At 53.3% G+C, this 9,751-nt stretch overlaps 1 protein-coding gene and 1 pseudogene across 1 annotated transcript; one reads left to right on the plus strand and one right to left on the minus strand.

The window, feature by feature from the left end:
- Positions 1 to 1,442: 1,442 nt before the first annotated feature.
- On the minus strand, positions 1,443 to 4,414 carry ALPI (alkaline phosphatase, intestinal). Its single transcript, XM_054723151.1, has 11 exons — positions 4,330 to 4,414; positions 4,135 to 4,251; positions 3,907 to 4,022; positions 3,561 to 3,735; positions 3,304 to 3,476; positions 2,895 to 3,029; positions 2,725 to 2,797; positions 2,476 to 2,610; positions 2,198 to 2,389; positions 1,861 to 1,977; positions 1,443 to 1,750 (listed from the first exon to the last, which is right to left on the minus strand). The coding sequence occupies exons 1-11, from the start codon at positions 4,406 to 4,408 to the stop codon at positions 1,443 to 1,445; spliced, it is 1,620 nt and encodes a 539-aa protein (XP_054579126.1). The 5' UTR covers positions 4,409 to 4,414.
- Positions 4,415 to 8,733: 4,319 nt separating this feature from the next.
- Positions 8,734 to 9,751, plus strand: LOC103283439 (mitochondrial mRNA pseudouridine synthase RPUSD3-like; annotated as a pseudogene).

The raw sequence follows: 9,751 nt of genomic DNA on the forward strand, positions 1-9,751 counted from the left end.
AGCCCAGCTAACAATGCCCTTCTTCCATTGCACTCCCATTCTTGTGACAGCCACTGAAATCCAGGATTGGACTAAGCTGCCCTGACACCCAGGCCTTCAAGGTGGTGTTAGTGTTAGTCAAGATGGTAGAAGCATGCTCTATCATCTCAGTATTTCCAGTCAGAGCCAAGTGGTTTTCTGCACCTTTGTCAATGGATAAATAAATTTGTAATTCTGTTAAAATGCATCGGAAAATATGGTTGATTTCACCTTTCTGGGATTCTTTTACATGTTCCCTCTGGGTGGGTTAGATACTCAGGAAGTGTAGCTATACTGGAGTGGGTTCCCCAGAATGTTGGCCCTGGGATGGAGGTCAGACAGGTTTGTGTCCGCATCTCCCCTGGGGTTTCCCATCTCCTGCTTCTGCCCCACCCCCTCCAACAAAACAGAATCTAGTCTTCTCCCCACAGTAGCCAGGGCGATAGTTCCTACAGTCAGGTCTGTTATGCCGGTGCTCAAAGCCTTCTGATCACATACCAGTCCGTGGGTCAGTTCTGAGCTCCTCCCCCAGCCGCTCCCCTCCCTTCAGGGGTTATCTCCTTTGATCCAGCTATTGGCCTCAGCAGCACTTGATTGCTGCCTCAGCATCTTTGCACGCTGTCCTTTCAGCATTGCTCAAGCCCTCCCGCCTCTGGTCTGGGCGCACCTGTCTGCTCCTCAGGGAGCCCCTCCCTGCCCCCTGCCCTCCTGATCTGAGTTACCTTTCCCCTCCCCTGACTCACACACACATTCTGTGGCCCCACATGCTAATGCTATTTCTTTCCAGAACATGTCAGCATTGGCAGTTTAGTTGATTATCCCTGTGTCCCTCCCAGAATAGGGCAGGGCATCTCCTGGTCACCAATCTATGCCCAGTGCCCACACGGCTCAGGGTGGGAGCAAGGGCTGCTCTGGGGCTGCCCGAAGCTTCTTGGCTCTCCCAGACTGAAAGGCCATCGGGCGCGGCGTGGGGCTGTTTTCTGTGTCTCTGTTCCTCTGGGTAACGGGACCAGGCCCAGTGATTCTGTCGAAGCGCCACCCCCCCATGTGACCCCCTCCCCCATGTGACTCCTCCATCAACACAGTACCCTCAGGGCCAGATGCAGGGTGACAGGAAGCCACTGTTATCAGGGTGACTGGACATTGCTCATGTCTCAGTCTGCCCAGTTTGGGGGTGGGGTGGCAGGGAGTCCAGAGCCACCTAGGAGGAGGGTGGGTGCGGCAGGAAAGCCACTGCCTCAGCCTCTAGGGCGCCCCACCATCAGGCCCGCAGGGTGGGGCGGGGGCAGCGCTGCGCCAGCTGAGGCTCATTTATTGCCAACAGGTAAAGGTCAGAAGGTAGAGGCCCGAGGCGGGTCCTGGGTCTGGAGGCTTTGGGCAGGGGTTCGGCTGACATCAGATGGGGGCCAAAATGAGTGGGATGGTCAGGGCACCACTCTCCCCAGCAGTATCAGCCATAGCGCCCCAATCACCGCAGCCAGCGAGGGGCCTGCGGACAGCCCGGGGTGCGCAGCGTCGGTGGGGGTGCTGGTGGTAGGGGGTTGCTCCAGGCCGCAGGCGGTGTAGGGCTCCAGGCAGGCGGCGAAGGCCATGACATGCGCCACCATGCTCTGCTCCTGCACCCCGTGCATCAGGTGCGCCTGCGGACCACGCGCGAACACCGCCACGTCCTCGCCGCCGTGAGTCTCAGACGACAGGGGCACGGCCGCCTGCTGCCTGTAGTTGCGGTCACCTGGCCAAAGATGGGGGTTCAGGGTGGGGTTCAGGGTCCTTGGGCAATTCCCCCCGCCAGGGAGTTCCCCACGGAGGTCACCTGCCCCCCCACCGGGATGGTGCACTCACTGCTCTGGCTGTCACTGACGTTGGGACGTGAGCCCCCGCTGATTGCGAAGCCGGGGCCATTGCCATAAAGGATGGAGGTGTAGGTCTTGCCATCGGAGGCTGCCTCAGGAGCCAGCCCTGCGGGGAGGAGGGGACCTGTGATGGCACCACCGCAGCTCTGCAGCGCCCCCTGTGGGCTAAGCCCCAGCACTGCTTGCCAATTCAATACTTAATCCGCACAAGACCCTGCAGGGTTATGGCTATTATGACCCCATTTGACAGATGAGCAAACTGAGGCTCACAGCATTTTCTGCCTCCTAATTGAGGAAGCACCGCCTGCCACTCTCCCCAGACCTACCGAAAATGGAGCTGCCACGCAGAGTGTAGCCACCAAAAGTGAAGACATGAGAGTGGTCAGCGGTGACAAGGGTCAGTGTGTCCTTCTCGCTTGTGAGCTGGCTGGCCCTGTTAATGGCGTCATCAAAACCGACAGCCTCGGTCAGTGCGAAGTAGGCTCTTCCCGCATGATGACCTTGATCAATGCGGCCCCCTGCAGAAAGACCATGGGTGGGTGGTGGGGAACCTGCCCTGAATCCTGATCTCCCTCTGCTCAGTGAGGGGGTGCCACTCACTCACCCTCCACAAAGAGGTAGAAGCCCCGGGGGTTCCTGCTCAGCAGACGCAAGGCGGCCTCTGTCATCTCCTTCAGGCTTGGGTCCTGCTTGGTGTCTCGTTGGGCCTCATAGTTCATGTCCCCTGGCTCAAAGAGGCCTGTGGGGAAGGGGACCGGGGTGACGGACAAGCTGTGGAGTGGGGTCCGTGCACACATGCGTGTCCAGGGACCCGGAGGACAGGGCAGGAAGGTGGGGAGGGGTGGGTCGTTACCCATGAGGTGTGTTACGGAGGGGTCCTGGGACGCCTGAATGAGCGCTGTTCGGTTCCACACATACTGGGCCCCCTGGCAGGGACAGAAGCAGGCCTCAGCCCACGGCTCTACCACCAGCAGCCCTGCCCTTGTCCCTGCTCTGTCCCCTGCGCCCATGAGCCCCCGTCACCTCGTGCTGGGCCTGCCACTCCTGAACCAGGTTCCGCATGTCCAACCTGATTCCGCTCTGTGAGGCATCACCGGGGTACTCAGGGTCTGGGGTCCCATTGGGAAACATGTACTTGCGGCCTCCACCCAGGATGACCTGGAGCCAGAGGAGTAGGGCAGGTGAGCTTGGGGCCTGCCTGGCCCTTTGCCCCCTGAACAAACAATCTCTAGTCCCCTCCGCCCCCAACCAGGTCTGTGGCGACAGCCTGGCTTGCCTGTACCTTCTACACCACCAGCCCACGTGCCCAGAGACACTGCCAGACCCCAGGCCCCAGGCCCCAGGCCCCAGGGCTCAGGCTGTGGGTTGCCTGGGACTGTGGCCAGCGTGGGGCCCACCCCGCTGCTCAGGTCCCCACGGCCCCATGACCCACATCAATGTCCATGTTGGAGATGAGCTGCGTGGCAATGTCCTGACAGCCGTCCTTCAGCGCCTGGGCAGGCATGTCTGCATCCGAGTACCAGTTGCGGTTCACCGTGTGCGCGTAGGTGCCGGCTGGCGAGGCATGCTGCACCCTCGTTGAGGTCACCACCCCCACTGACTTCCCTGAGGGTGATGGAGGTCAGGTCAGGGTGAGCCACTGTGCTCTCTGGGCCCGACCCCTGCCCACTAGGCTGGCCCCAAGCCCACCTGCTTTCTTGGCCCGGTTCATCACGGAGATGACCTCGTTGCCACGTGTTGTGTTGCACTGGTTATACCGGGCTGCTGCACTCACACCAATGGTCCGGTAGTTGGTTTTGACACCACACAGGTAGGCCGTGGCCGTGCCTGCACTGTCTGGCACTTGTCTGTCCACGTTGTATGTCTGGGGACAGAGACACCCTCAGCTCCTCTCTGGGACAGAGACCCGGATCATGACCAGGCCCTGGGCCCCTAACTCAGGCCCCAACCCTCCTGGGGCCTTCCCTCCTACCAGGCTCCCTAGGCCCACCCCACCCCTGTGGTGTGGAGCACCCTGAGGCCACCCAGCCCTTACCTTGGCCAGAGCCATGTATGGGAATTTGTCCATGGCCAGGGGGGTCTCAGGTCCCAGCTTGCCATTCATCTGTGCCTTCAGGATCCGAGCTGCGCTCACTGTGGGCACCCCCATCCCTGAAGGAGTGGAACCCTGTCAGGTCTGAGTCCGCAGGCAGGGCTGTGTCCATAGGTAGCCCTGGGTACCAGGATTGTGGGGCTCTGGAATGGACATGCCATGCACACTCACCGTCCCCCAGGAAGAGAATGAGGTTCTTGGCGGCGGTTTGGATGGGCTGCAGCTTCTTGGCGGTGTCCAGAGCCTGGGCTGCCTGGTGGTTCCAGAAGGCTGGGTCTTCCTCCTCAGCTGGCCAAGGGGAGAGGGTGGTCAGGTCTGCCTTGGGGGAGCGCCCCATGTGTGGGCCCGCTGGAAGGGGCCCCTTACCTGGGATGAATCCGAGGGACGGCTGTATCCTCAGGCCCAGCAGCAGCAGCAGCAGCAGCAGCTCGTGGGCTCCCTGCATGCCTGTGGGATGGGGGGCCAGCGAAGGAGCTGGGACTGCAGAGGGGCCGGGACCTGGTGAGGCTGGAACTTGGACAAGGCTGAGACACCAGGGCACCAGCTGCAGGGCAAGCTCTTTGGGCTTAATCAGGGGAGGACTTCAGACCTGGCTATAAAAGTCTCCATGTCCCTCCAATGACCCAGGCAGCTCCCCTGACCCCACCCCTGCCTGCTTGCAGAAGGAAGGTGGTAGGGTGTGGCAAAGTTTTGAGGCCTGAACAAGGTGGAGCCTGCTATCTGCCAAGGTAGAGTGGGGTCAGGGGAGAGATGCCTGCCGGAAGCTAATTCCAGCATATCATAAATGTAAGGAGTTTCATCAAAAGGTTGATGGAACCTTGAGGTTTGCCTGCTGGAAATGTCTAAGGGCATTTCCCCACACCTGAAGATTTGCATAAATGATTGCTTGCTGCCAGACAGCTGAGGGCATCTCAATCTACCTGTTATTGCCTCCTATTGGCCAAACACCTGAACAGCCCTAGGCAGTTTCCCCCAATCTGACAATGGATTCTGTATACTAAACCTTTCCTTTGATCTGTATATCTACTTTGCCTTAGCACAATTTGTGTTAATAAAAAGCAAGGGGTCCTGCCCGAGCCAGTTTGGCTCAGTGGATAGAGCATCAGCCTATGGATTGAAGGGTCCTGGGTTTGATTCTGGTCAAGGGCATATGCCTGGGCAGTCCCCAGTAGGGGGTGTGCAGGAAGCAGCTGATCAATGATTCTGTCATCATTGATGTTTCTATCTCTCTCTCCCTTTCCCTTCCTCTGAAATAAATAAAAAATATATTTTTAAAAATTAAGGGTTCCTGAGACAAGCAGAACTTGGTTCCTACAGCCAAGCTCCTCTGGCTCCCCAAATGCCTTCCAAAATTATGTTTCATCTCTAGACTCTTTAATAATTTACAGCAGCCCCTTCTCCAGATTCCTGAACCCTTCTAGATGCTGGACAAGACCCCCGGCAGGTGCCCTCAGGGTGAGGAGCATTTGCAGGGTCCTGATGTGGCCACCCCAACTCTCTGCTTCCACAGTCCTGGGAACCCATCACTCCTTCATTCACCTGATTTTGTTCTATGTTCCCCTTGAGAACTGGGCCCAGGCTCAGTTCTGGGTGTGGAGGGAGGTGGGGTGTATATGGACAAAATGGACAGTAACCTCACAGGGGGGGCTTGTAAGTTCCTAACCTGGAAGTTAATGGGTGAGCATATATCACCTTTAGTAAAAGGTTTATTTTCGTCTGATGCAAATCCTACCCATTGTCTCTGTGCACCTAGGTTAACACATCTTTGAAAGGTCTCTTTTCAGACCCCTCAGAAGAAAAACCACCCTCAAGAGAGCACATAATCTTATCCTGTAGTCCAATCTTGCCTTGCTTTCTCTTACCTTCAGGTAATCTTCCTTATGTTCCCTCCTTAATTCCTAATGTATAAAAGAAGCTACATATTAAGAAAGAAAGAAAGAAAGAAAGAAAGAAAGAAAGAAAGAAAGAAAGAAAGAAAGAAAGAAAATGCAAACGACATTCTAAGAAGCATTTTTTCTCATTCTGTTGAGATCTTACCTCCAGGTATATGCTTTGTTTGGCTCAAATACTTTTTAATAAACATCCTCTACAGGTTTGGACATTCTTACATGGGCATTAGTTGGCTCAGCTGGCAGGATTCTAAATAAGCCCACCCAGGACCACCCTGCACCAGGCCAGGTGTCAGGTTCAGTGTGCCCACTGTGCTCCAGGGGCTCTTTGACCCTCACGAGGTAAACTTGGGTGAGTCTCCTCTTGAAATCCTTAACCTACCTGCTTTAGGTAGTGGTTCCTGGCTTTCTTTGAGTTGTTCTTTCTATTTATTATTATTTTTTCATTGATTTTAGAGAGAGGAAGGGAGAGAGAAACATCAATGTGAGAAACATCATTTGGTTGCCTCTTACACATGCCCTGACTAGGGATCGAACCCGCCACCTTTCAGTGCACAGGACAACTCTCCAAACAACTGAGCCACACCGGCCAAGGGCTATTTGAGTTGTTCTTAACTGGCTCAAAATAAAAGTTAAAATTAATGTGGGAAATTGTACATCCAAGGCTGACAAGCCCCATGACAGTCAGCCTCCCTTCAGTACTCAGGCAAGTTTCCTGTGCAATTTGTACGAAGCCTCGACTTGAGAGTGTTTACAGAAATGCGGAGAATTAGATAAAAGTGATAGCAGCTTAAGATGGGCAACAAAGGTCTCTTTAGATACCGCTAAGCTATGTTTTGTGTGCTTGATGGGAAAAATCAGGCTCTGGAATGGAATTGGATGAATGGGACACTAACCTTGACTAGAAAATAGAAGTCTGTACAAGGAGCACAGGTAAGCTTTCCTCCGTTTGGGAATTTAAGAGAATTTTAAAGACTGTTTCTGAACTGTCAGATAACTTTTTTTTTTTATCTTCAAGGAAGTTAGCAAGAAACTTTTAGAAACTGTCTCTGATCTAAAGAAGGCTTCTGAGGCTGCCCAGGGCCAACACCCCACTTCACCCTTCCTCTATCTGCCTGCTCCTTTCTGAGCTCCCTTTTCTGGGCTTGCCTGCCCTTTCTTTACCTCCTCTTCTCTCCTCATTACTATCACCCTCTACTGGCTTAGGGAAAGTAAGAATTAAAAGACAGAACAGAATAGGGCTAGAAAAACAAACAAACAACCCACACAAATCATTGTAGCTCTGCTTAGAGAAAAGCCAGTCTCAGGATGAGGGGAACCAGCAATAATTTGCTCTCATGGACTAAAGCAGAATTAAGGAATCTAACTACAGATTTTCCCGATCCTCTTTAAGACCCTTTTGGGTTTGCAAAAGAATTTCAGTTAATTGTTAGAATATATGATCCTGGATATTCTAACCTGTTTCAACTAATACAGCTACCAGTTTCTGAGAGCAAAGCAGCAGAATAGCTAAGTAGGGTCTGCTGGAAAACTCCTATAGAGGATTTTTTAAAAAAACAGAGAAACAGGCCAAGAAAAATGCAGGGAATTAAGCCCACTGGCTTCACCAAGCCACCCCTGAGATTCTCCCTTACCTCCCCCCCAGCTCCCCGAAAATAGATTGGATGAAAATCCAACAACATCAATGAAAACATACTTGATTTATTTGAATGTTTTGAAAAAAAGTTTCAAACAACATTCAGGATCGTCTCCAGACAGTTTTAAGGAACATCAGAATGGTCCAATGCTTATCAGCATTTCTGGAAGGATTAGATGAGGAGCTTGTAACTCTGATGGAACAACATGAATTAAACTGGTCAACCACATATGTTAGCAATTCTGATAAACTAGCAATTCTGGCCCATCACTTATTTGAAACGATTCAAAGGCAGAAAAGGATAAAGCTACTAAAATTATGAATGTACAACTCCAGCAGCTAAGCAATCAGGTCAGACCTCCCCAAAGGACTTTCCAATGAGGTCAAAAGAGAGTCTCTTTTTACTGTAAAAAGCCATAGCGTCTTAAGGAAAATTGTCAAAAATTGAAATGGAATTTAGAAAAAAAAAAGGCAGGGGGAGAGAGAGGAGCAAGCATGGAGCTTCTCTAAGGGTTATGAGAGGGTGTTTCCCCTTCTTCTTACCAATGCTTTCGGAGAAATTGAAATTACCCCCAGGCTAGCATCAACCCATGAACCAGGAGGTCACGGTTCGATTCTCAGTCGGGGCACATACCTAGGTTGCAGGTTTAATCCCCAGTCTAGGCGGGAAGCAACTGATCAGTTTCTCTCTCACACTGATGTTTCTCTCTCCCTGCCCCCCTCCCCCCCACCCTTTTCCTCTCTCTCTAAAAGGCAATAAAAACATATTCTCAGGTGAGGATTTTTTTTTTTTAAAAAAGGTATGCCCAGACATCCTGTGGTTCTAAATCCATGTATCCTATTATCAGCCATTCCTGTGGATTGCCAATATTTTTCATAAGATCTCTGTGGTGCCTTCTTCGGCATTCCTGCAGAAAAGAGAGTCAATAGCTCTTTACCATCACCTGGGGGAGACCTCCCATTTACTTGGACTGTAATGTGAAGGGAGATACGGAAACCCACCCATTTTTCTAAGATACTAAAGGCTGATTTGGATTATGTTGATTTTCCCGGAGACTGAACCCTAATCCAATAGGTGGATGATTTAGTTTTATTCTCTAGGATATAACTAGACTCCCTAAAGGACACCATTTACTTATGTCAGCAGCTGGCTATAAAATAACATAACGTCTCAAAAGACAAGCTCCAATTCTGTTTGCCTCAAGTGACGTACTTGGTGGTTTGATATTAAAGATGGGATACTAGATGGGTGGCTACTGGGTTTGGGGCCATGTCTTGGGTAGCTGGTGGCAGGGCCAGGGGTCCGCTCAGCCCGCCCGGTCGAAGGCTTTAGCACCGAGGCCCAGCGTCAACTGCAACCTCAAGGCTCCAGCAAACAATCGATCGATCGGGGTCCCTGGGAAACCAGTCCTTCCCAGGGCTGCTGCAGCCAGAGAACCTCAGTAGGAGGAGCTGGTCGATGTGCTGATGGCATCTGTGATGGGCCAGAAAGGACCACTAGTGACGAACAAGCCACAGGGTCTTCCGGTGACAGGAAAACCAGGAGAGCTGACATTGCTCTCAGTGCTGCCCCAGCTGAGCCCGTCCCTGGGGCTCCGGGAGCAGGACCCCAGGTTGTCCGAGCATCTGGGGAGGAGACCTCTGGGCTTGTACTCCTCTCTGGTTGTCCCAGACAGCAAGCCGCCTCCAGAAGTCTTCGCCCACCCACGAAGAGCCACCTACTGGGCTATCACTGATGGGATCCCGGCTACTTCTGCGGGGCAGACCCCAGCAGCTCTGAAACCAGAACACGTTGATGGTGTTGGTTTCGCAGTTCCAGCGAAGTCCCCGTCCCGAAAGGACATCCTGGAAGGTGTCAAGAGGACCCTAAGCCACTTCGTGTGGTGGCCACCAGCTCTGGCTGTGCTCTGGTCCAGCTGCAACCACTCACAGTGTTCCCTGGTCAGCTACAGGCACACATGGTACTACCGCTCTGCCCTGTGCTCGGGGACCACGGGTCTGCAGCCCGCGTGGGCACTGTCCTGGGCCAGCACTTTCTACTGCCAGCGGAGAGCACAAAACCCCAAAGACAGGTCCTGGATGAAGCCTCCTCGGACGCCTCCACCCGACGCCTGCCCAGGCTGCCCAGATGCCCTTGCACCTCCACCTGCGCTGTCTCCACCTCCCAGGCCCCAGACCCAGGGATGCCCCCATAGAGCTTTTGGCACCTTTGTCCTCTTATTTCTCTAGGACCCTACAGTGCCTGGGGCTCCACCAACAATAG

This window comes from Eptesicus fuscus, chromosome 11 (genome assembly GCF_027574615.1).
Source record: "Eptesicus fuscus isolate TK198812 chromosome 11, DD_ASM_mEF_20220401, whole genome shotgun sequence".
NCBI classification, from domain to species: domain Eukaryota; kingdom Metazoa; phylum Chordata; class Mammalia; order Chiroptera; family Vespertilionidae; genus Eptesicus; species Eptesicus fuscus.